At 35.2% G+C, this 27,310-nt stretch overlaps 1 protein-coding gene across 1 annotated transcript; it reads left to right on the top strand.

The window, feature by feature from the left end:
- Positions 1-1,377: 1,377 nt before the first annotated feature.
- On the top strand, positions 1,378-27,310 carry TBC1D23 (TBC1 domain family, member 23). Its single transcript, XM_010286323.1, has 18 exons — positions 1,378-1,424; positions 2,169-2,280; positions 2,506-2,611; positions 3,415-3,619; positions 6,716-6,839; positions 8,986-9,110; positions 9,223-9,266; positions 10,203-10,306; positions 11,111-11,233; positions 12,278-12,370; positions 15,021-15,191; positions 15,405-15,447; positions 16,135-16,244; positions 16,914-17,056; positions 21,389-21,477; positions 24,306-24,441; positions 25,577-25,771; positions 26,989-27,310. The coding sequence occupies exons 1-18, from the start codon at positions 1,378-1,380 to the stop codon at positions 27,068-27,070; spliced, it is 2,052 nt and encodes a 683-aa protein (XP_010284625.1). The 3' UTR covers positions 27,071-27,310.

The following is a 27,310-nucleotide window of genomic DNA, read 5'->3' as shown; positions in this document are numbered from 1 at the left end:
CAAAATTAAGTATTGCAATTTAAGACCTTTCCACCTGAAATACAATGTACATGCAGCTGATGCATTCATTTCCATGTGCCTCTTTAATATTTGGATAATATTTGTAGCAACTGGTTGTACAATTCGAGCTGTTGCTCTCTAGTCTGTCATACAGAGTGTGCACAGAAGCCTGCAATATATCAAAGAGCACCTAGCTCTCTTCAGCTGATGTTTGATATTGGCTTCTGTTGAAGTTAGATCATCACAGAGTTCATACAGTTCTGCTGAATGCTGGGTCTCGTTGTGTAAATGTCCTGGAAATGCTTGATTTTTTTATTCAGGGTGAACTGATGTGGTGATTTAATTTTTACAGCATTGATTGTTAAGTGCACAGTTGGACAAAAGAATAGGTGATCAATGTGCAAATTTGCTTGTATATTTTTTCCACCCCCATTTCTGTCTTGGGAAAGGAATATTCACCCATGCAGCCTGTAGTTCTATAAGAAGTGGGCCTTGGGATTTTTTTTTTTTTTAATTCTAAAAATATAAGAAAACGAGTCAAGTCAGTCTCTTTGTAAACTGTACTTTCTTTCATTCAAATTTGCAAAATTACTTGAAGAAAACAGGCTATTAGTTGTGCCCCAGTATACATTTGAAGTATGATTTAAAATGCTACCAAAAAGTACTGGCAAAGAAACTGGTTGATACAATGCAAGGAAAATGCTTGCTCTGCAAATTGGTAAATACTTTGAGAAGTCTTAAGTAAAGCTAGCTCATTGCTTATTGTTAAGTATATGCATACATTCTTACAGGATTGAGATTTTTAATCTGTTTATCAAAAAGGTTAATATTTAGAAAATCAGAAATTTGTGTTCAGCTTTCAGAAGACCAAACTTGAGAAGCTTTATATCAAGGAATTAGTTGTGGATATAGGCAAATTAAAGTAGTAGACAGAGCTCAACAGCTGACATTCTTTTTCCATGGGTATTTGGAAATGACTACGTAGTATGTAATGTGGATTAATTGAGAATTGTACTGATAACACTTCCAACATCTGTTATTACACATGTATAAATAGATGTGGTGTTCACAAGGAATGCGTCTTCACGCTTGAATATCTGTCCTGAAATAACAATCACATTCCATGTTTTGCTCTGGCTATAAACTTCTCGGCTGTGTGTTTAACTCCTCAGGTATATGAAGCAAAGCCTGTCTTAAGGCATATGTCAGAGCTAGTAGAGAACAGTTAAGAGGACAGAGTAAGGGAGTTTTGCCTACAGGACCTATGTATCACTGCCAGTGCTATTTTTCCAGTGAACCTGGTGTTTTGCCATTGCTGTGCTACATAGTATTGAAATTCGTGAAATCATCAGACATGATTCTGTTACTGTTGACGGCATGGAATCGTTGAAACAGTCTGCAGAAGTTATCAGAGAGATTGTAAAGTAATAATTTCTGAATGCGTATCTTCCTACCTGGAATGCTTACAAACTTTTGTTGTCTTACTGTGGCAACTTGAAGTGTCATTACTGTTTGACTGTCTTGTGAATTTGTGTATTTTGCTACTTGCTACACTATTATTAACACTTTTGTATGTTTTAAAATTCAGTTTTATGCACATGTCTACACTTAATGGTACTAGAGCTTTATAGTTAAAACCTGAGTTTGACTGAAAGATCCTTTCCCATTTCAGGGAAAGATGGGGTTAAAAGCTTACTGTTCTAAACCTTTGAAATAAATTTTCTGTTTTCTTGGTCATGTAGTGTTTCATTTAAAAGAACTCTGTCATCTCATTTAAGTATGGTGTTTGCTTTGAATGCATTGTGTATATATGTGAAAATTTGCCGTGTATCTCTTAAGTTGTAAATGACAACTAAATTTGCATTTTTATGATACATTTTGCAACATTGCCACATCATTAAAGCAAACAAAAAATGCTCTGAACTTCTGGTTTCCTCATATGTAAATTAAATCGAATTAGAAGTTGAACAAGCAGCCTTCAAAATAAAGGAAGAAATAACATTTCGCAAATATTTATTTTCAGTAATTGGCAAATTGTCTTATAATGTATCTTTATATATGTGTGGGTTTTGCCTGACAGTTGCCTCCAGTCTACATCTATTTAATAGATAAACATTGGAAAATATTGTATAATTTGTTTTTAATAAACATATGTGTCATTATTGTAGGGAAAAAGATCTTGCAGATGCTCTAGAAGAAGGAGGCTGTGATCTTGAAACTGTGAGAAACATCATTCAAGGAAGGCAATTGCCTGCTGATCTGAGGCCCAAAGTCTGGAAGGTAAATATGAGCTTAAATTGAGAAGCAGGAAATGCTTGAAGTTGTACTTGATTTGAGGTAAATGATTTAATTACCAGGCATCTATACAGAAGAGCTGTAGTACTGTATTTTTAATATGCATGTATGCTGATTCAGTTTTAGGATAGTCCTCTTCATTGAGCTCAATAATTGTGTAACTACAAAAGGATACTAAAATGTTAGAGGGTTTTCTATTTTTGTTTTCAGATTGCACTTAATGTTGTAGGAAAGGGGGACAGCCTAGCATCCTGGGATGGCTCTTTAGACCTACCAGAACAGAGTATAATTCATACGGATTGCCAAGAGCTAATTGGTAAGTTCAGTTATGTTTAGATAACCTATGTGAAAAATTCTGTGCTCTCAGTTGTCTTAGGGCTTTGTTATTTGAATTAAGTAACCTGAATGATGTTTACATTTTGGAGGAACCTTTGAGGAGGAAGATGAGAGGGCAAAGAAAATCAGAAAGAACTTGTAAGAAGACAGTAGTATCTTATCTGTACTCTGACTCTGAGATGGGTGATGTCATGGAAGTTTAAAGTATTAGCTTGTAAATGATAGCTTTTCTGTTAGGAAAATTATTTTGAAGTAGAGATTAAAAATATGATTTATATGTTAATACTAAAATTTAAGTCTGTACACCTAGCTGATTTCAAACTACTGATTTTCATAAACTCAGAGGGCTTCTGAGGAATTGGAGGTATGCATTGTGGGTTGATCTGTGTTGAAATTCAGATAAATTTGTTGTGGAGTTCAGCATAAGTTATGTGCTGAGCATATCAAATAGGAATGGAAGAGGGGCATTCTGTGCATTAAAAGAATCTACCTCTTTGTTTCCTACAGATCCTGGAAAACCCAAACTTCTTTAATCCTGTTGTGATATTTAAATTATATTTAAATGCCTTATCCTACTGGGGTTATAAAATAACTTGTATCCAAAAAAGCATCAAAATACATTTCTGTAAACATTTAATGCAAGCTGCTAGCTTTTCGTTTGTCACTTTTTGTTGTTTTTGTTTTTTTTAGCAGTCCCTATTGGTGCAATTGTACTATGAAATAATCTCGTGCAATTTCTTTGAAAGACCGTTAATACGTTTTACATCGCTGTACCTATTTCAGACCTGTTGTCAGCACCAGAAGAGGAGAAGTCAGTATTACTTCTGGATATTGAGTCTGTTATTACTTTTTATTGTAAATCACGCAATGTTAAATACACTTCTTACCTTGGCTGGATACATCTACTCAAACCTCTGGTGCACCTTCGTTTGCCACGCAGCGATTTGTACAACTGCTTTTATGCTATCATGAATAAATTCATTCCAAGGTAAAACTCTTTCTTTTGCCAGTGCACTATTTTTATTGGCATTAAATTATTTTCTGAAAGGATGTGCAAGTTGGTTTCAGCAAGAGTAGCACTGTTTGTAGCGAAGTTGTCAGATTCCTTCATATGATAATAAATTGAACCATCTTTCAATACCTGTTGGTTTGAAGTCCAGGAGATGATCGAGTTGGTTTAAGATGTAAAGAGTTAGCATGTGACTGATGTAGACTCTGTGTCTTTTAAAGAGCATCTGTCATTTCATGCAGTATCAAAAATATTTGTTTAGGAACTATCTAATTCACATATGTCATGTGAAAGCATTTTTTCTTTCCTTTCCTCACATTTTTTTATATCTAAAATGCTTCTATACCTGTCACTTCAAAGTCCTTCATAAGCACTAATTAAGTCTCAAAATCTCTTTAGAAGTAGTTGATATTTTCCCTGTATTCTGCTGAGTTGGGACTGAAATTATTTTTCTTTTAAATTGTTAGATACTTTTTTAAAATAAAAAATATTAAATTGGAGCTTTTCATGCTGTTATATAGGTGGTCTTACTAAGATATTTTTTTATTTATGTTGGAGTAGCACCATAACACTCCAGCAAGGCTACAGGGTCTTCCGATTAAGACCTTGTGAGATAATATATGGATAGGTTGTAATCAAAGTTCTTAGTCTGATTCCCTGGAGAGGAGTTTCTGGCCCAGCTGCTGTGTCCATAATATGAAAAGTGCATGTTTGGTGTTGTGGCAGGAAACATTTATTGGTCCTGTCACTTGACTCAGCTTGTGTCTGTTGCTGATTTAAAATACTGTTGGTCTCTGTGAAATGTTGCGGGTAGTGGCATTACAGTCACATAACTGATGTACTTTCAGCCACAGAAGGCTTTCAGAGTGTCTAGTATTTGTAGTATTTGAGTTCCTCTGTAAGAACCTATGTGGTGTTTTGATGAGATGTCGATGGTTTTATCTTTCCTCTCCCCCTCCTTTTTTTTCCAATGGGAGAGTGAAAGGCGTAGAAAGGCAATTTATAGTAGACTTTCAAATCTCAACTTAGGTCAATTTGGTCTTGATTTGACGTTTGACTGCTGGACCATTATTACTATTTGATAAAAGTTTTATTTTTAACTTTTTTTTGCTATTTTTGTCTTTTAAATCATACACTTTTTATTTAAATTTTCTCATGTTTTGCATCTATCATGAAATATTTATTGGGATTTTATTCTAACAAAATATTGACAACAGGAGAGGGAAATGTACAACATAATCTTTTGGACTGCATTATATCTTGTTGGTTTTGTTTGAAAGAGCATCTCTAGCAAGCCAAAGGAAGAATGAGGGGGGAAAAAAAAATCACAATAGGCTATTTTAGATGAGGGAGGTTTTGATCTTTTTTCCTTGGAAACACTGTTGCTCAAGATTTTTGGTATAAAGTATCCTGTGGATACCTATCTTTCATTTCCTCCTGCCTTTCTTCTAAAATGGTGAGTTTTCTGAACTATACAAAATTAACAAAAAGCTAATGTGGAGGTCCTAGGTCATTAGTATTCTTTCTTTGGGCCATAAATAGAAGAAAGCACCATCTTAGATATACAGTGATTTGTGTGAGAGCTTGCAAGGTAGTAAACTAATTAAAAAGCTGGAAGTGGATAATGGAAGTGTGTCTCATCCCAGGGACCACATGAGGAAAGTGAATTACATCTGCTTACATCACATCAGTGTTACCTCTAACAGAAGGTAGAAAATAGCTCCTTTTTTCGTTAAAACAAAAAAAAACAAAACAAAAAAAAAAAAAAACCAAAGGAAAAAAACAACCAACCAAACAAAAAAACCCCAACAACAAACCATCCTTTTCTAAAACAAAATGTAGGTTTGTTTCCAGGGCAATTTATTTCTGTTTAGCTAAACCTTTCTTTTAATTATTTTTGCTTTGCTTTTGTTTTTTGCCAGTCCTTCCAATGGCTGAGCCTGCTGCTTCCATGGGGCTTCTAGCCTAGGAAGTAGTGGATAGGTACAGGAATTCACAATTCTTGATAAGTGGGGATTTTATTGTTTTGGGGATGTGGTGATGGGTGGTTGGTTGGTTGGTTGGGTTTTGTTTGGTTGGGTTTTTATCTAAACTGGCTATTTAACAAGGGTTGATTACTACCACAGGTACCAGAAGTAAAAAATTACTGAGAAAAACAGTTAAGAAAAATGTCTAAACAAGGTTGTGCCACTGTCAGTAGAAATGTGGAAAGATTCTTTTTAAAGTTATTGTTGGGTATATATCCATTCTTAGTGTTACAGGGTGGTAAAGAATGACTGACTGACTGGAATAATTGACCATATTAACCATTCAAACAAAGTAATTTGCAAGTCTAGATTCTTAGCTAAATTCATTAATAGAATATTTTTCTTCTCTTCACACTTTTTATCCTGTTAATGGAAAGTCAGAGTTCTTGTGACAATTTGAAAAAAGAATCCCCATGTATAATTTGTGAAATGTTTCCATTTCACCACCATGGACATACCCTTGTTTAAGAAAGTTAGGTTGATAATTGTGTTTGGAGAGCTGTGTGTCAAGTTTCATGTAAGTTTACCTAAGTTTTTAAACACGAGACTTGCTCCTAATGTCTTCAAAGAACTCTTTCTTCATTTTAAATTCCCCTTTAATTCCTGCTTGATGAATTGACATTTAATTGTTATTCATGTCTGAAGTAAGTGTATTTTAATTTTCCTTTGGGTGCCATATTAGAATTATTTATACTTTTAAAATTCTATTTTTAGTTAACGACATTGATATCATGCTAGCCTTGTTTTGATATTTAAATCTGTTTTAAACACTTCTGTATTATATACTTTATCAAGTATTGGCAGTATTTTGTTCTTTCTCTTGCCTTATTAATATAGTGGGGTTTTCAGTGTTTATGGGGATTTTGTTGTTTTGTGTGTGGTTGGTTTTTTTTAACTATTGAGGCAAGCTGACTTCATAATCGGATCCTGTGAATTAAAAGAACAATATAGGCAATTACATAATCACACTAATAAAGAATTGTTACTGTAAGTCTGACAACTGGAATATTATGGGGAGTTTATGATTATTTTTACTGCTACTTTTTAGGGATTGTTTTATGAAGGGAAGACCATTTCATCTATTTAGACTTCTTCTTCAGTACCATGAGCCTGAACTCTGCTCCTTTCTTGATACTAAGAAGATGACTCCAGACTCATATGCACTCAACTGGGTAATAAAGTGAAAGTAGGGAAACATAATGAAAAATAAATTTCTGTTAAAATTTAAGTACACATTGCCAGTTTATGGAAGAGTAGTACAAGAGATTAGACATGCATATATAGAAATAAATTGCATGTTTTAATGCAGTGTGGGCTTTTTGTCTTCGGTTCCTTAACATAAGGTATGAGATCTTGTTCACATCACGTTTTTATGGTACTGGATGTTAATTGAGCCACCGACATTAGGAACTACTTGGAATAAGTAAGAATGAGAGCAACTGACAAAAAGTAAGAAGCCGTGATGTTTGTTTTCATAGTGGGCAGCTGTGTGGTTGCAGATATGGATAAACATCAGCCTAACGGGTCTTGTAAAGTCAAATTACTAATCGTTTTAAAAATCTCCATGCTAATAGATCTGTTTGCCTCATACAGTGCTATGCCTTTTAGAATTTAGGCACATACATTTTACAGGTCTTCCAGAATTGGTCATTTCCTCCTCACCTTAACTTCAAAACTGCCTTGAGTTGGGGCTAGTTATAAAGATGATTACCTCAATCATTTTTTAATAAAGTTTGTGTAGCAGGACTACAACATAAAGCAGCAAAATTCTCATGTTTCAATGCTACTTAGTATATGCAATACAAAATCATGTTACAGTGCTTGCAGAGGGAAAGTCTGTTAATTAATAAAGACAACTTTGACCCTTGAACGTTTCTAGGCTGCTCTTTCATACTCATTGGCCTTGCCTCTGTTACTTTCGGTTAAAGAAAGAAGACTGAATTATTAAACTGTGATGTCTCTATTTGTTGTGGGTTTTTTTAACATTTTTTTTTTAGACTGCTACCAATTTTAAATTAAAATGTATCCAGGAAAAATTTCCATATTCCCAAATTCTGCCTTTTGCCAGTCATCAGCCTTCAAAAGAAGAATAGCTCTTTTTTTATTACTGAATCTCCCTTTTTTTATAGATGTAATTTTCCTTAGTAAATATAAACTTCTTTGAAGTTGTTTTTGAAAGTTTAGTGACTCACTAGGAAAAAATCTTCACTTTGAAAGGAGGTAAAGAAATGAGCTACTGTAGCTGCCAGTCCTCCATGTCATGGTTTCTGGTGTACAGTCTTAGGAAAAAATCTTAATCCTCATTTTATATTACAAGATTAACATTAAAATTCCTTGTTTATTCTGTGAAAAAATTTTAGTCTATGCAGAGGTATTTCTCATGTGTAGAAATACCTAAGTAGCATTCAGAGACCTGCCGTGGCCTCGTTCAGGGACATTTTGTCATCAGTTGCGTTTGACTCAATTTGATAGATCTTTTTACCTGTTGTTATAAAAATGTACTAGGAAGTGCTGAAATATTCCGTGATAGTGTTTAAAAACAGATACTGAGCTTTTGAAAGCTGTAGCTCTTTTGATACAGAGTTTTTATGCACCAGCAAGTTCAGTAAGACCCCAGTGAAGCCAGCTCGTATGCATTTGAGTTAGGTGTGATTGCAAATATTATCTGGCACGTATGAAAAGAAGTTCCTACCTTTTCTTTTATCCCCTTTGAATTTTGCATTTCAGAGAGGATGTGTTTTTAAATGGGAACATGAGAACAGGCAAACAGTTTGTTAAATGGTAATGAAAGTTTTCTGTTGCTTCCAAATGTTTAATTAATCAGCCATAAAGCATCATACTTGTCAAACTAATGTGCAGCCATGTTCCAATAGCTTAGTTCTACTGTGAAAAATAAGAATAATGTTGTTTACAGAATCCTTTCAAAGTCCTTTTTGCTAAGCTAGTTGCTTAAATATATTCTCTTATTATTGTCTTGTTGGTATAATTGGTATTTAGCAGTGGCCATGAGCAAAACAGTATTCCAGCCTGATTTTGTTATCCCTGGTTGAATTTGCAAGGCTGACAATGTACAGCTGAGTTTGCCTTCACACTGGGCATACTTGTTCACAGATAATCTGTAGCATTACTTCACTGTTTCCATAAAACTTGCTTTTGAGGGTAGAACCATCCTTCAATACGTGGTGCAAATGTATGTTTTAACATAATTTTGTCTTTTTATTTTCCTTTAGATATCTTGTCTCTTTGTTAAAAATGTTATCTTGATAAGATTGTTCCTGGCTATTGCTTTTTTTCTCACACTATTTTCCAAATTTTTAGCTTGGAAGCCTCTTTTCATATTACTGTTCAGCTGAAGTCACTCAAGCAATATGGGATGGATATCTACAACAAGCAGATCCATTCTTTATTTATTTCTTGATGTTAATCATCCTTGTCAATGCAAAGTAAGTGTATAGTTAATTGTTTGGGACATTCCTTGCTGACACAGTTTTAATCCACTTTTGTTTCATTTCGGTTTTACTGACTTAATCTATGCCGTGACTTTACTGTTTTCAGAGACGTTATCTTAGCACAAGAATCTGATAAAGAAGAAATGATAAGTAAGTACTTCTCTTATATTGCTGCTAGTGAAATATTTACCATATAGCATAAACCCCATTGATTATTTGTAATGACTAAATGCCTGAATTATTTAATTATTTCTCTGTGATTTTCTCATTAATGAATCCCCTCTACTCACTAATTCCCTTCTTACTGTGCTTTTGCTGCATCACATTTGCCCTGTCCTTAACATTCTTTCTTGTGTTTCCTTTCAGCACTCCCACACCTAGTTTTATACTTCAGTTTGGAGTACTTGAAACAATCACCATGTTTCTAAGCCCAAAGCAGCAGCCTTCAAATCCTTCTTTAAAACTACTGCACTTGTTGCATTTTACAGATTATTATCTTTGTATGCACTTGATTGGAGCCCAATTCATTATTCTTGTCTTACCCTCTTCTGTTTTTATAGAAATTACACTAAGTTTCTTGTGAGCCTATTTCTTCTGTCTTTGTATTTTTTTATATTGCATAATACAATATAATTAATAATCTCCTAGTAGTTAAAAATGCAGGTGCTTGGAATTTTACGTCTTTGCCACATACTGCAGAACTACACCCTTGTACCATCCTGGACATATAATAGCACTACTGTACTCTGTTTTAGAGTATTCTATTGGTCAGCCCTCTTTAAAAAAGGCAGATGACTTAGTATTACAACTGAAAGCTAGAACAATACAGAAGTAAGGGTGTGGTGAAAAGTAATTTGTGTAGAAGTTTTGAACTTTCAGCAAATAGCATAGGTTTCCGATGGATAAGGAATACTTCCTGTATCTTCCCTTTCCACCTGGAGAGTGAATCAATATTTATGTTTAAGCAATAAACTCAATTGTTTTATGCCTTATTAAAAATAAGTTATTTTATGATGTGAAAAGATCTGTGGTGCTTCTTTTCTATATCTGAAATGAAAGTGCACTTATGTTGTTTGTGTATCTCAGAATTCTTAGAAACTTCACCAGCCAATCTCGATTTAGAGGATATAGAAGATCTCTTCTCTTTGGCACAATATTACTGTAGCAAAACTCCAGCTTCTTTCAGGAAGGTAATAACAAAGTGATTTTGAAATTCTTTGCTTTTTGGTGACTCTTTAAGCTCCTGCTGACAGTAACTTCGAAGATTTCATTGTGATGGTTTTTTAAGCATTTTTGCATGTTCTTATTACGGTGGTGTTTATTGTTAGGATCTTTGAAAAATAACAATGTTACTTAACGAAACATGTTAGAGAGAAGCTTCCCTGCAATATTCTCGCTTCATGACTGATTACCTTGTTTTGCAAACCGGGTTCTTGTAAGAACTGATGAAGCAAAAATGCCATACTGACACAATTGCATTGTAGTGGACTGCATAGCAGTCCTAGCTGTACTTGCAACAGCAAACAGGAAAAAGTCAGTTACTAGAGAGAAAGCTGTCATCACCTGCACTGTTCTTGCAGTTCTTCCTTACTTAAGGTATCTGACCAGTGAATTTGTGAAACAAAAGTACTTGAGAGTCATTGCCTTTGGCTTGTATGTAAGTTCTCTGGTGTGTGTAGGCAGGTATGTGAGATTTTTTTGGGGAAAAAAAACCAAACCCACAAAAAAACGCAACTGAAAAACAAAAACCAAAGGTATTTCATCACGTTGCCATGGTCAGAGTGGTGAACAATCATGTTTGTAATGCAAGTTCAAGCCTTGCCATCATTTTCAGAAAGAATTTCAGTTGATCAAAAATTTGATGACTATGTGGAGAAGATATGTGTGTATCGGGCTTAATGTTTGTGACATGGTGGATATAGTTTTACTTTAACCCTTCGCATCTAAAGGCAATGGGTTTAGTTAATTTTTTTTTTCCCCTCTTGCCTTATTAGGACAACCACAGTCTTTTTGGCAGCAGCTTGCTGGGCCTCAAGGATGATGAGACAGACTTGAGCCAGGCTCTCTGTCTAGCAGTTTCTGTGTCTGAGATTCTTCAAGCAAATCAGCAACAAGGCGTCAGTATACTGAATTCCTCTTTTTTTCTTCCCCAATTTTATAGCAAAGGAGAAGAATCACTTACTACTTTGTGTATCACAAATATTTTTAAGTGCTAACAACACATGAATATTTGCTATTTCAGGAAAAAGTATTTTTGTCTTGAAGTTGTCTCCCTTGTAAATGATCTTCTGACTGCAGTGCATTTGTTCTGTAGCAACTAGAGCTACAGCACAGGAGAGCTTAATATAGCTGATTTGAATCTGCGGAGTGTGAGCTTAAAGCAATATCTCACTAATTTGAATTCCTTTCCAAAGGTAGCTATCGTAGAGGAAAATTTAAAACCCACTGCTCAGTACCTTTGACAAGTATGCCATTTTAAAATGTCTTTCACTTGTCAATGAAATGTTTAAACAAACAAAAAAATTATTCAAGCTATTTCTGTAGTAGTTAATTGCAGATGTACTTAGATGCAGGGACTTCACTTAGAAGTATTTAAGACCAATATATGGATAATGGTGTAGCTAGATTACAGTGTTTTTTATTGATTACTGACTTTTTGTAGTAGTTTCCAGGCCCCAGTTTCATCATGCATACTTTTTTTTTTCCTAGTCCAAGTAAAGTTAAGCATCTCTTTCTATCCTGTTTAAGTCGGTGGGATATAAAGCTATTCTTCTGTGCTATGGCGAGTAGTAATGGACTGTTGGATTGGGATTTCAAAGTTGTCACTTCTGATGTCTTGTTGATGTGTGCCCTCATACTCACTAGACTTCCTCTCAGTAGAGTTGAAATAGTTACACTGTGAGTATTGCACTTGGGTGATCCTTTCCAATGTGCAAGCTGATGTATTAATGGGAAATCACTATGGGAATACTGTTGGTGGTCTGGTAGCTGTAGAAGTTCAGATTAATCAAATGAAATAAGATTTTGCGATAGTTGTTAGCCCCTTTGAGGGGTTCCTGTAGTATTGGAATTAGTATTAAAATATAATTGGATTATGTATTTCCTATTAATAATTATACAATTTTTAAATTTTGTAATGGGCAAAAATCTTTCTCTTTCAGGAAGGAGTAAGGTTCTTTGTAGTGGATTGTCGTCCTGCAGAGCAATACAATGCTGGACATTTATCAACAGCATTTCATTTAGACTCTGATTTGGTTCGTATGCTTTTTGTTTCTTTACTGGTTTTTGAATCCTAAGTTAAATAGAAGGAGAGAGAAATGTCTGTCTTGAAAAATAAATTATCCTTAGTTTAGACTCTAGTCTGTGGGCTGCAGTGTCTAGCTATGTGATAAAGTTTCAAAAGTTAGCTTCTCTGAAGGGGATTGGAACCATCATTTTGCTGAGAATTTTAGTCCTTAATGACACTAGAATTTGGGATTCCAGACTTCCTGTTCTTTGCTTAGAACTGGAAACCCATACAGGCTAAAGACCTAGACATTGTTTGTAGGAGAAATCTCTTTTTAGCATCATAATTTCTAAAGAAAGATGCCATAAATTTTAACAAATAGCTTTTTTTTTTTTTCTCGCCAGCCAGTCTTACTACAGCCTGATTGTAAGGAACGTACTTCTTGAAGAGGATTTGGTTGCTCCTTTAAAATTTTTGCAGTACAATATGAGAGAGGAAGTGCATTAATTTTGGGACTGAGGTGTACTATGAACTAATTACTTCAGTAAAGGTCTTGCTGTAGTTTCCATTTGATTACGAATTCCTAACTGGACACTCAGTCATATTTTTCTTTGACCTTTTTTCCACAAATCACTTGGGCTTCAGCTGGCTCACAGTGTATTCTTCCCTTCTAGATTAACGCTCCATTATTTCACTTCAAGGAGTCTACAGATGCTACATGGAATGATTTCTATGTATATACCCCATAAAAGTTTTTTTTTTACCTTTCTTAGTTAAGAAGCTCAGTCCTGCATCTATTATCTTTACCTCTCTGATTAAATTGAAGTATTATTCAGTATTATTTGCACAAGTAATGTGATTCTTGTTATTCTGTGAAGTATAATTATACAGGAGAGAAAAGGAGGCTGAGGGGAGATCTTAGTGCTCTCTACAACTACCTGAAAGGGGGTTGTACTGAGGTGGGTGTTGGTCTCTTCTCCCAAGTAGCAATTGATAGGACAAGAGGAAATGGCCTCAAGTTGCACCAGGGGAGGTTTAGATTGGATATTAGGAAAAATTTCTTCACCGAGAGGGTTGTCAAGCATTGGAACAGGCTGCCCAGAGAAGTGGTGGAGTCACCATCCCTGGAGGTATTTAAAAGACATATAGACATGGCACTTAGGGACATGGCTTAGTGGCATACTTGGCAGTGATTGGTTAACAGTTGGACTTGATGATCTTAAGAGACCTAAATGATTTTTTTTTTTCCCCAACCTAAATGATACTATGATTCTATGATACAGTGTTCTGGGTTTTAACCTAGATTAAAACAATTATTTAGGAAAAAACTTTCCCCATGGTATGTGAGTGTCCTTCTGCCAGCCTTAATTGAACATCGTATTCAATAAAGTAGGACTAAGCATTATAAGTTATTAAATAGTTTAAAAACCTAGTAATACATGAAAAAGAAGTCCATTGAAGACAATTACATTGAATGTGATTAGTTCGTATGTATTTAAGTTATGTATTGGAATTAACTTCTGTAGTGTGTGTCAGTTGGTATGGTTGAGGTCCTTCATGAACCATGATGGATGAATGTCACCAGGCTCGTCTCTGTTTTTAGAACATTAATGCCAGGAAAACATTGTAAGGAATAATCTTTGAGTTGAAAAGCCATTGATGGAACTTGAGTGCATTTTTTACGCGCGTATGTATGGAATACACACAATTTACTTTAAGGGGAGGCAATGGGGAAAGCACTTGGGAATCCATCTCGTTTATAGGTAGTCATTAGGTAGAGGAAGTTGTGAAATTTAGCACCTACGTAATAAAGCAACAGCATTTGGCTCTAGAAAAACTGCAGTTAAAATTCAAGTTGACTTACTGATGACTAGTCTGTCTAGGTTGTGTATGTGTTACTTTGTACTTCATCATTTAATCAAGTGTAAAGGCTAGATAATGAGAATTCCCCCCCCACCTCAATCCAGTTACAGGTCAATATTTCCTTATTAATTTAAGTGCCTTCCCCACAAAAGCAGGTTAAAATTTCATCTGTGTTTAGAAAGTTGTCATTTCTCCATATCTTTCATGTAGCAGCTCATTGTTTTTGTATGCACAATAGGCCTTCAGGAGACCACAGCCTTATGTTTTTGAGAGTACTAAGAATCCCAGGTATCTCCTTTGTACTCCTGATTGTAATTTTTTTTCCAAATCTTGAGAAGTAAATGAGGAAAAGCTTAGCAGGGAAACAACAAGAGGAGGACCTTACTGGCACCTGGAAATTCTAGGTATTTAAAGGTTTTCAAAACTGCAATGTTTGAACATGTTGTGCTCAAGCGTATGAAAATATGGAAATCAGCCCCTCTGCCATATTGCCAACTTAATGCAACATGAAGGTTTAAAAAACTTTCTCTACTATTATGTGGTGTCTGCAAAAATAAACTAACAAATTTTAGCTGCATTTCTTTCCTGGGGAGAGCAAGGTGGAGTGAGGAAGAAAAGGACCATTCTTAGTGCTCTTTACATAACATGAGGTCTGGGTCAGCCTGTCTTTTTTGTGTGTGTGTGTCTTCTATAGTGGTGATGTTGCCTTATTTGTGCTCAACAAATTATAACCGTTTTCAAAGTTTGTATCTTTTCACAAGTTGTGTTATACTGTGTTGGTGTCCAACAGCACTTTTTGCTTGTTTGTTCCACAGATGCTTCAAAACCCATCAGAATTTGCACAGTCTGTAAAATCCTTATTGGAAGCACAAAAACAGTCTATTGAGTCTGGCTCCATAGCTGGTGGGGAACATCTCTGCTTCATGGGAAGTGGCAGGGAAGAAGAAGATATGTATATGAACATGGTGCTAGCACACTTTTTACAGGTACAATTAAATTGCTGTTGATTTGAATAGCTGAAATAAAGTGTTTGCACACATCATTGATATTAAATGGCAAAATATTTTCCCCTTAAAATCTTAACTGTTTTTTAAATTACTCAAGTTTACAGTTTTTATGAAATTAACCCATGTTTCATTACTGTGCTTGCAAAACTAATTCCACAGATACTTCAATTAAAAATGTGTTTTCTGTTGCAGAAAAACAAAGAGTATGTAAGCATTGCCAAAGGAGGATTTATGGGTAAGCTTATTAATAATGCTTATTAATAAAGCTTTGGCTTGAGAAAACTTGGTACCTTAATGCTGTTGCTATTTTTATTAGGCTTTGGCTATAAATCAGCTAAACGAATAGCAAATATGTCTCATTTGTCAGGTTTTTGTTCTGTGAAAGTCAACATTGTGCACTTGCACTTCTGTGGTTAACTGTTACGGCTTACCCATGTTTCTGAATGGTGAAAAATTAATACAGGAAGTGGGGAAATTCCCTCTTTCTTCTTACTTGTCATTCTTGATGTTTAGCCTCTGTAGATCGCTGGTCTGTATGAAGATGGTACTTCATAATTGCTATTAATTGTCATGTTTTCTTAAATCATCAGTTCATGATTGTACAGTTTACGTTGCTGGAATCAATCAAGCTCTACGACAGTGGAGATATCTGTGCTACAATATGAGTATAGAGGCATTACTAGTCAATATGTGCAGTGTCGTAACAGCTATCTTTAGGATCAAAGCAGTGATTTATTTTTAGTTGCTGCTGTATTTTAACTGATTTCTTTACTAAAATAAGGATTCTCCTAATGCCTTTGTACTACTGAAAGAAAATAATTTGGAGCAAAAATTTTTACTGATTAGTCTTGGATATGCAGTATTTTCACCAACAGACTAATTGCAGTGTAGTTCTGAATGTTTTTTAATGACCTTTTAACAGCCCTTCAGCAGCACTTAGCAGATATCAATGTGGAAGGACCAGAAAATGGATATGGCCACTGGATTGCTAGTACGTCTGGCTCAAGAAGTAGCATAAATTCCTCTGTTGATGTAAGTGAACTTTAAGCTCAGGTGGTATAGTGGGATGGGAGCCCCAGGTGTACTGAATTTTTTCTTCATATTCCTCATTCTGTTCTGTAAAATGTGTTACTGCAAGTCATGATTGTTTTCAGTTGGGTGTTTAATTTCAAACTATATTCACTGTCTCGTTGGAGGTGACCTAAACATTTTTAATCCTCTTGAGAGGAAGAACTTGTAGAAAAGGACTTGCTGTAGTCATTCTCCAGCAGAATTTATGTAATGGATAGATCTTTTCCTGGCTCTTCTCAATCGGGGAATAAATTATTATAAAACTGGCATACAGTTTCATGGGAAAGCTCAAAATTGTCTCTTTTCTACAGCTGATATGTTGTGTGTAGAATTTGGCTTTTAATTTGGATACAATTTATCATTAATAGAATTTCTTCCTCTAGATTTTCATAGGAGAATGCTCAGTAATAATATTTGTTAAGCTTGCATTATTGGATCATCTTTACCTCAGACACCTATCGTTGCCATCATTTGATAGAACTCTCAAAGAATACTTAAGGCTGTAATTAATGTTCTAATGAGTATCAAAAAGTACATTACTATTTTGTAGTCTGTTTTCTTTCTTAACAAACTAGAGATGAAATAACATTATTTTTATATGATTAATCCTGAGAGGAGTTACTTTTACAGGGTGATTCTCCTAATGGTTCAAGTGATGGAAAAGGAGTAAAGTCCCTGGTGAATAAAATGACGGTTGCTTTGAAGACTAAATCTGTGAACGTGAAAGAAAAAGTCATTAGTTTTATTGAAAATACATCTACTCCAGTAGACAGGTACATCATTTATATCTCACTGTGAATTAGGAGTGAGGAATGACTTCCCATTTCAGGTGGCTACTTGGTAAATAGGAAGACTGTGCTAATTAGGAAAAAAGTTATCTTCCAGTTTCAGCTTTTAGATTTCCTAGCCCTACTCTCCTCACAATTTTATCATGACACGGTAAGCCTACTGTGCTGCCTTAGTATTGCAAGGCCAGTGTGAGCAGCCTTTTCTCTTGAATGTTTATCTAGAATTTGTCACTGCATGGTTAATTTGACTTATATGTCAGTTCTGTATTCAGTCTGAAAGTCAAGAATGATTTCACTTTTATTGGATTCTGGACAGGGTTTTTTGGTTGGTTGGTTTTGTTGTTTTTTTAATGCCCCATCTTGTCAAGTGGAGGTTAACTTTTTAGAAGAGCTTGATTTTTCAAGTGCTGCTGTAAAGCTGCTTTTCAAACCCAGAAGCTACTCTTGTTCATTTTTTTGTATATTCAAGTTGAGCTTGGAACAAGAATGTGCAAACATGTTAAAAGACACTTTCAAAATTGGAAGTCATCATTCCAAACACTTATCTTAACTAGGTAAAAGTATTAACAGCTTTCATCTGTCAAAACTTTAATTAGATAGCCTGCTTTAGAGTTCTTTAAAATGCAGCCTTTGGAGTTGCATGTTGCTAAGACAGTGGTATACAAGAGTCTTACAGAACTAGTGTTTGTTTGATAGCAGGATTTAAAATATGTGCTAATCTAACAGTAGTTCTTAGTATATTGTCTTGTACCTAGTCAAAAGGTACAGATTTCAGCTTCTTTTTGTGTTGAAAAATGATTTTTTTATTATTATTATTATTATTATTATTACTATTTCACAATTAGAGGCAAAAAACTCTTAAATATCACTTGGTAGTAGCTTTTGTTGCGTGAAGACTTCAAGTAAGGTTTGTATGTAAGCCGTGGAAGCAATGCATCTTTTAGTAGAATTTTTACAAATATTTCTCTATCTTGTGGTTCGCTGTCATGGAGCATTGCCTTTATTTATCAGCATCCTCCTTGAAGAAGATACATTGCCAATATAGAGCATTTCAATTCTTTATCTAGACTTTTCCTTTAAACTTTTTTTTTTTAATTCTTTTGTTCTGTCCTCTGCCCCAATGTGCTATAGAATACCTTTCAATATTCCCTGGCCAGACAGAGCAAGCCTGGAGCGGTAAGCTTGATAATTAAGTAGTCTGACTAAAACCACCTTTGTTGTATTTAGCATGGCATCACAATATTTGTAAGCATTGGTTACACTGACAAATTTGCTCACATATTTTTATATTAATTTTTTTTAATGTATTAAAGCTATTGTTTTTTACAAGTACTGGTCAGGGGACTAGAGGAAGAAAAAGAATGTATAGGTAGTGCTTTCTTCTCTTAGTTTCTGCTTTATTTCTGTTCTCGTCCTTACTATTACTCTTTATGGAACTTTTTTTTACTTGTAATTTCTTGTATACATTTTATTAGTGACTGGTACTAGTGAAAGACACCAGGAGCAATTACTGAACAAATTATGACTTAAGGTTTTAACAAGAGAGACTACAACTATGAAAAGGCCTTTTAAAAAAAGGCCTTTTATAGGCATATAAATTTATAAGGCATCACCAGAGCTTAGATGTAACAGGGAACCCATATGGAAATTCTATCTGGAAATCTGGAATGTTTATGCTTCTCATCACATGATGATAGAACATGCTGATAGAAACAGAGGTGCTCATTACTGGGAAAAGAAAAATACTGAGTTAATAAGTAAATATGCCTTGCATCTCTCCCTCATCTTGTTCACATAACTACTGCGTTTCACACAGACGTAGAGTCCCTTCACATTTGTCTCAGATTTATTGCCTTATAATTATTTCAGAAATAAAGATTGTGAATTGAGGTTATATGAAATTACTTGTCATAACTGAAGAACAGCTCATGCATAATCACTTTGGAACTTTGGTTATACTTTAGGAACTCTGTTGTAGCTTTGGACCCACATAGACTGAAAAGCGTGAAGATCGGTGCTGGAAGAGTTACTGAAGATTTAAAATGCTGTTTGGGTTTTCAAGGATTTTGGACCAATTCTTCTTTCAAGTATTTTGCACATAATTTGAGATAGGATTTAACCATAAGCATTACAGAATGGTGGTGTGTGAGCAAAACCCATAGTAATGTTAACCAGCATTCTTTAAAAAAAAAAAAAAGTGGGAATATCCCAATAGCACATAATATATTTTGTTAATTTAGAAATCTTAAAGATCATGGGGATTTTCCCCCACTTGTTGTTGATCACATTTTAGAATATGGTAAGAAACTGTTAAAATTCCAACTTAAAACACTCGGTGACTGTGTTCAATAACTGAAAGACACTTGAATCTGTATTTGTAACCAAGAAGTTTTGATATATTGAGATTATACTTCAGTTGTTTTACTTGTTCCTTTCACTCATATTGCTTATCTCCTTTTATTGGGAAGATGCAATAATAAATTTGCTCACACTATGGATCACTAGACTATCCTCTTAAATTTGCAGCTCTTAAAAACCTGGAATGGCATTCTTTTCCCATCCATCCAATTAGATCCACTTTGTTTTTATCACCAATATATTTCATTTTGCAGGTTTGCCACTAAAGGGAATTGCATTCAATTTGTAACAATTTAATGATGGCCTTCCATGCAAACAGATTAAAGGAAGTCCATTTCTAGTTTAAGATGTTACCAGCTTTTTATAAAGTAGCTTTGTACTTTCTCTTCTCTTGACTAAGTTTATCTATAAACACCAGTGAGATCTTCTCTTAAATCCTCTCTGTGTAATTCAATTTGACACTATTTAAATGTGCTGCTTCTTACGCAATTGGTTATGTAAAAGCCTCCATATAGAAGCACTGCCCTCTTGAATTGTCAGTGTCATTGATGCTTATTGTCTTAAACACTAGTGAGCATGTTTTTCTATGTTTATTTCTTGTTTCATTGCAGAATGCATTTCTGTTGTTTTGGGGTTTTTTTCCTGTTGAACATTTCCTTGGTTTTTCTACATTAGTAAATTTAGCCATAGAAAACAGGTTTCTTTTTTTAGCTTTCAAATATGCTTTCAGGAATACATAAGTACTAACATTCTTTTATGTATTACTAAAAAGGTTGCCTCTCCAACTTGGTTCTATAGTAGCATGTGAACTGGAGTTTGTGAATATACTTAAAAGAGGAACCAGGGCTTATAGTTTTATAGGAAATATGAATACATATTATGGGGAGGGAGTTTATAGAAATTGAAATGGGGGAAAGAGGCAAGCGTATTCTGGTTTTGTTTTTTTTTAAACTACTACATGTTGCCAGTTCTAAAAGCTAAAATCATGAACTGTTATTTTTTTCAGCAATTACCTATTTTGTAATATAAGGCTTTTGTATTTTTTGTAATAAAAAGGCTTTCTGTACCTTTACGTTTCCTCATATATTTCAGGTATTCTCAGTAGTTGAGGGCCAGGACTTTTAACATGACAGCTGTGACCATGTAATAACAGTACTCTGAGCTGGAGCTTTAAAATATCTCATGATTTGCAACTACTACTGTCAAACATTAAGACTCAGTTGTGTGTGTTTTGCGTCATTTAATATGATCTGTAGAAATAGACTTAGGTATGATTTCTGAGGTCAATATCTATACAGAAATACCAGTGATGCTGGGATTTTAGCAGTAGGAATTGCTTGACCAAGGATTTCAGGATTTGGTTCATGCTGGAGAAGGTAATGGACAGGAAGTCAGAGTTCACGCTAGAGTGTATGGTTTATAATAACCCCACTTTGAAGTGCTTAAGGTATTTTGTTATCTTTTGAGGAATTAACCAGAAAATGAGCTTCCAGACATGTTAGTTAATAGTCTTCATTTTTTTTTTTCTCCATCCTGATTTGGCATCCTAGTAGTGCTGCACTGACTGTCCAGAAATATTTCCGTTTCATGCTAGAAAATTCATAGCATGTTGTCAGTTTTCAGGTCTCTAATGTATTTTGTCATTTGAGAAGGTGACCAGAAGTTCTTTTTAAAACAAAGAAGTATTTCTTTTTACTTTTATTTTTTACAACAGCACCCTTGCCAAGTAACTGAAATACATGCTTGCACTAACCAAATTGCTTGTTGGGTCAATCACAGCTTCCTTGCAGGCAGCTTCATGAAATTCTCTTGTCCTTCTCAGTTGCACAGTTGTGTGCTAATTGTCACAAAATGTCACACATTTTGCTAATATGTTATTGTAGGAGTCATACCATCAGTTTGAAAATTACTTTCCTTCTCCCATCCCATGTCCTCTTCTGCCCTTTTCATTGCCAACAGACATGTCAGCAGCAGTGACAGAGTAGGAAAACCCTACCGTGGTGTGAAACCAGTGTTCAGCATCGGAGATGAAGAAGAATACGATACTGGTACAGTAGAAGATTTTGCTCTTACCTAGATTAGCTTACTTAAACAAAATTATTAAGTTTGGCTAAATCATAAGAGTGTATTTGACATTTTTGTCTTACAGTGTGACATTTTTCTAACTGTTACCGTTGGTTGTGTTTGTTACGGTGGTGTCTAGGACCAACCAACCGTATTTTCAAATACATAGTAGCAGACTAAATAAAAAAGATTTTGTGGTAGGCACCAAACAGCCAACAGGATGAAATGGAAATAGATGAGTTTAGTGGATCATTTGTGTTCACTTGTTATTTCTGTAGTAAAGATCTGTTTTTCTACACTGGTCTTGTATGTGTAAGCCTGCAATTGTACCGCTATTACTCACGACAGTAAGCAAAATGTAAAGGACCTAGTTTGGCTGATAGATCTCAGGTTGAATCTCTAGTATTGGCAGTCAGTGTAACAATATCAATTCCTGAAAATACAGTTGGAGCTAAACTTAACATGGCTAATGTGTACACACCTCTCCAGTGTTTTGAACTTTGCTTTTTAGCATTGAATCTATTAATAATTGATTCATCTTTAATATGCATGCTGTAGGAAAAAAAGTGCAATTTTAATTTAATTTTTTTATCTAGTTGAAAAATTACAGGAAAAATTGAAACACCATACTTTTCACAAAGGTGGTGGGGTTTTTTTGAGACCAATGCTAACGTTAGAATGGTGCAGATCTACTGCTGTCCTGGTTTTCTTTTGGTAGTGTTACCTCACTCCCAACCATCATCATCTCACAAGTAACCATTCTGTGACCAAAAGGCATACTCAGCTTCCATGTGAGAAACAAATAACTAGACTAATCTTTGACCAGCAAAAGAAATAATTTAGGAAGTTTAATGAAAGAGGTTCATAGGATCAGGAGTTGTTTAAGTAAGATTGATGACAAACAGTTGATCATGGTTTGTCTGCTGTAAGAATTGGGAAGGAGCAAAATGAAATTATCAGGCAGAAGCTTTAACACTAACAAGATACTTCTCCAGATGCCATGTAATTAAGTTTGCACAGTTCTTTGGGCATCCATAATAGTGTTTCACAAAGTCTGTGTGGTTTCAGAAAACCAGGCTCTCAAAGACAAATTGTCTAGAACATATTTTGTTCTAAAAAACATGGTTGTTTGCTAATTTCTATTTACATTTGCTTTTAAAGGCACTATTAGACTTAGTAAGTAAGCAAAGTCAACACATAGGAAGTGAAATAAATGTTTTGGTACAGAAGAATGGAAAAAGTGAACCTCTTTCTGTATAATTGTTTTTGTGAAGTTTTAATGGGTTTTTCATAGTAAGTAATTGCAGTCAGCTATAATAACTGGAACCTGCTCTAGGTGGCCCTGCTCGAGTAGGAGAGTTGGACCAGATGACCTCCAGAGGTCCCTTCCATCCTCAACCATTCTGATTGTGTGAAATGAGGATGCATTTTGTTCCGTTCTGTTGAATTTCATAATGTGTTTTTTTGGTGAAAACCTTTTCAAAAGTCTAGCTAGAATTCTGAATTGCTTTGAAATTTAACAAAGTTTAACAAAGTGTAGAAAACTGTCTTTGAAAAAGACACTTTAAAGGCGTGTCCTTCAAAGTTATTTCTGGGAGTATTTTCTATGGACTTAACATAGTACATTGTTTTAGATAAATAGATTGCTTAAATTCTTCTAATGTAGCACCAAAATTACTATCTAAAGATAATCACCATATTTAGACAGAAAAACAGTATTATGCAACTAAGTGATAACACTTGCAATAGTTTTGGGTGTTTCACAGAAGTCTGTGCTGAAAATTTTTGGGTTTGAGTATGTTCTTAAATGTCCTTAGAAAAGGAGGTCAACCCAAAGGCAACAATTTTTGCTAATGATCCAAGATTGTTCGAGGTGGTAAAGACAGACTCAAGAATTGAAGGTGTCTTTTGCTAGTCTAAGTAACTGGGCAATAAAATGGCACATGAAATTCAGTATGAATTCAGTATGAATTTCATGTGAGGCAAGAAAGACATAGGAAAAAAAAACAGTTCTAGTTTCAGATACAAAATGGTAGACTGATTTGGCTGTGTCCAGGAGCAGTAGGTTTGTAGTAAGTAAGCGCTCATTAGCAGTCAGAAAAGTAAATCAAATGCTAGGAAGTATAAGGAAAGGAACAGAGAATAAAACAGGTCATTATGTCACTGTATAAACCTATGGTTTACCCACACATTGAGTATTGTCTGTCTTGATCCTCTACCTCAGAAACAATATGTTTGAAGAGGTTCAGAGAGGGATAAGAAGGATGAGGAAGGATGTGAAGTGGCTTTCACAGCAGGCGTAACTGAATATTAGAACTTTTGTTATGTGAAACAGGCAATTTAAGGGAGGAAAAGTGGCCCACAGAAATAATGCATGGCCTGGAAAGGGATCAACAGATACTTACGAGAAACTAGAAGCCGCAGAAGGAGGCTTTCCTGGAATGTAGTTGACATGTTTTTGGTACTCCTTGCCAAAAGATATTTGTGTTGTGGATGCAAAAAGTTTACATGGCTTCAAGGAAAGTCTGGACAAGTTAATGTAGAAGAGATCTATTAAACTTTACTGAATGGACAAATCAGGCCGGCCTAATAAATCCTCTGAGCTGAAAATAGTTGTCTGCTGAAAGAGAATTAGAAGAGAGATATCAGATATGCATGCCTCTTTCTTTCTTCCCTCTGAACAGTTGTTTATGGCTAGATGGACCTTGGTTTGAACCAGTGTAGCTACTATGGGTTTAAGTGAGTTGAAAAGTTGTCTGATGTTGTATGAAAATCTTTTCTTTTTTCTTTTCACCCCCTCCCTTCAAAATAGATGAAATTGATAGCTCCTCAATGTCAGATGATGATCGAAAAGAGGTCGTCAACATCCAAACATGGATAAATAAACCTGATGTGAAGTATAACTTCCCCTGTAATGAAGTGAAGGAAAATGGACATATGTTTCCCAGGTACTGGAATTAGTCCTAAGCTTAATGAAAATGTCTTGATACACATTAAAAAAAAAAAAATTGGGCAATTAAGTTACTCTTGATATTGAACTAGGAAATGAAGGTGAAAAACAGCCTGGAACAAAATGTTACCACTATATTTGCATTCTTGTATTTGCAGTGTTATAGAATGGTAATTATGTACAAAACCTAGTATAAAACAAGATAGGAAGAAAAATATTCTCAGTATACATAGGCTTATTTTTCAAGACCAGGTAGACCCAAGTACCTGTGCTTTTGGCTTTTCCAGTCTACTTGTCTCCGTGTCTTGTACTGTGCACCCATCTTGCCCCTAAGATTCAGTGACCTTGTTAATCCTGCAAGAGCAAAACATGATGCTTGCTGTATTTTGGCTTCACCGAAGAGTACAAATCCTACTGAATCTGGATAACAGAAAATGTTGATGGGCTTTCTCTTGCATCATGGTCTGTTCTTGTCTTTTATTATTAATTTTATTGTCACATTAGATTTATTTTATATGGTGTATGATTAGTAATCTGTCATAGTATGATTTCTCAAACTGAGTTGGAACTCAACTAGTGTATTCCGACCACTAGTTGAACATGCATTCCTCCAATGAAGAAGGCAAAAGTGGGTCTTGAACTGAGCTGGCACATCAGCGTCTCCACATTAGGACTTGTACAGTGATTGACAGCCATGGAGTCCCGGCACGTCCTTTTAACTTAGGTCTGATGCTCCACATGTAGAGTTGCCGCTCTATAGGTGGAGGCACGGGGTTGGGGTATGATTAAAAGATGAGAGAGACACACATTACTGGTGGTTGTGATCTTTGTTGATAGCACACATGGCTGTTGTGTTGAGGTGGTGATGTTAACTGCTCATTCTGGTTTTGTATGCTGTTGAGGATCCCATGCTTGTTTTCAAAAATGGCTATGATACAGTACTCAAGGAAAGTCTGAAGTATTTTGTAGACCTTTCTAAATTACAGATTTTAAAAAGCATTAAAATTGTTTCTTAGATTGAGAACTGTTTTCTCTAGGTCTCTCCATGTAGCTCATTTGTAGAATTTAGCTTTATAAATAGCTGATACTTAGTTCAATAGCAAATTTAATTTGTATTTTTCTTTTCCTTCAAGTCATCTCCTAGTAACGGCAACTCATATGTACTGTTTGAGAGAGATTCCATCACGAAAGGGACTGGCTTACATACAGTCTCGACAGGCACTCAACTCTGTAGTCAAAATCACATCTAAGAAGAAACACCCAGAACTAATCACCTTTAAATATGGAAATAGCAATACTTCGGGCATAGAAATTTTGGCAGTTGAAAGGTAAGCCATCTCAGTAGCAGAGGTGTAAGTGGTAATGATACATAGAATGCTGTCAACTGGATATCAGGGGCATGCTGTAATTCCCAGAATTGAGTTAAAAAGTAATGTTTTTTTATTTAGGAATAGATAGTTTGAATGTGAACTAGAAAAAAGATCTGCCAGCAGAATGCCGGAGACTTTACAAGACCCAGCAGAGAGGAACTCCATGGTCTGCAGTGACAGTTGTTGAGGATGGGATGTGTACAAGTGTTCTCTTTTTGTAATAAGTCTTAAATGAAAATGAAGTGGACAACTATTTGCAGCCTAAAGTATGGATTTGTGAAGAGTGGGATTTAAGAGAGTGGTCTTTCTTCTGTGGTATCTTTTCTTGAGACCTCTAACTCTTCCTATACATTGTATGAGGAGTACAGAAGCCTAGCCTCAAAACTCTAAACCCCTGAAACCCGGTTCCTGAAAGTTAGGTATTGCCATGCTCAGCATTTGCATGCTTAAGACTGTCCCCCAGTCAGAGGGATGGATGTATTGGGCTTTTTTCCATTGGTGTAGCCTGTTGTTTCATGGCACTGTTTTAATAAAGTTGCTGACACCAGCTGGACATTTTCTCATCCTCTTCCTTGGGGGAGGACTGTGTGCAGTGGGTGCTCTGTTTTCACAAGAAGTGGGAGATGAGTTTCCTAGCTAACTAGGGAAGTTGTTTGCTTGTTGTCTGCTTAGAATTAAATTAATTTGGTAGTAAGTCAGTCAAAGATAAATTAAAATCTTGCAGAGAACTTTGCTGCTTGTTGAATTACTTCAGCATCACCTTGTTGATTGGAACAAATCCAGAAGAAAAAGGATCATAAGTAAATGATCTAGAGCTATCTATAGGAACTAAAAAAAAAAATAAGGGCGGGGGGGGGACTGCCATGCTTCAGTTGGACAGTGCTATCTGTAGAGATCTTGAACTGTCTGATCTATACCATTGTTAATTAATGAAGAACCTTTCCTTCCCAGGATGGCCTATGAAGTACTCCTCAACTGTTCTAAGTGCACAAGTGGAAAGTGTTTCATAGTATAAACAGGAAATGTTATTTTCTCAGTAGTTTTTCATTTTAATACGTTCCCCTCCTCCTTCCTCCTAGTTTGTGCCAGAGGAAAAATAAAAACAAGAATTATGGAATTGATACTCAAAAATTTTATAGTGAATTAATGATAGCTTTTTCTAATCTTTTTTTAAGGTATTTGATTCCAAATGCAGGTGATGCGACCAAAGCCATAAAACAACAGATCATGAAAGTATTGGATGCCTTGGAGAGTTAATAACTAAAGACTTTGTAAAGAACAGTTTATAAAGAAGAAGCAACCAAGATACTGTATGTGGACACAAGCTGACTGTTGCCCAACTGAATACTAACTTAAGAGGATTTTTCTATTTGCTGATGGGAGTGCCTGAGTAGCAGGCTTAAGATAGGGTAAATTATTATCAATTTCTGAACAGGATTTTAATTTTTTTGTTTGTTTGTTTTGAAGAAATGTTTATTATAAAGGTCAGTTTGTTTC

The sequence above is a fragment of the Phaethon lepturus genome, unplaced genomic scaffold, assembly GCF_000687285.1.
Source record: "Phaethon lepturus isolate BGI_N335 unplaced genomic scaffold, ASM68728v1 scaffold9914, whole genome shotgun sequence".
Taxonomy (NCBI): Eukaryota; Metazoa; Chordata; class Aves; order Phaethontiformes; family Phaethontidae; genus Phaethon; species Phaethon lepturus.
This window is presented reverse-complemented; position numbering and strand designations above follow the sequence as displayed.

What these genes read in the sequence shown, in the direction of transcription:
- TBC1D23 (XM_010286323.1), top strand. Translation starts at nt 1,378, where the DNA reads ATGGAATCGTTGAAACAGTCTGCAGAAGTTATCAGAGAGATTGTAAA. An exon ending in TGCCAAAGGAGGATTTATGG is followed by an intron (nt 15,448 to 16,134) that starts GTAAGCTTATTA and finishes ACCTTTTAACAG; the next exon opens with CCCTTCAGCAGCACTTAGCA. An exon ending in TGAAGAAGAATACGATACTG is followed by an intron (nt 21,478 to 24,305) that starts GTACAGTAGAAG and finishes CCTTCAAAATAG; the next exon opens with ATGAAATTGATAGCTCCTCA.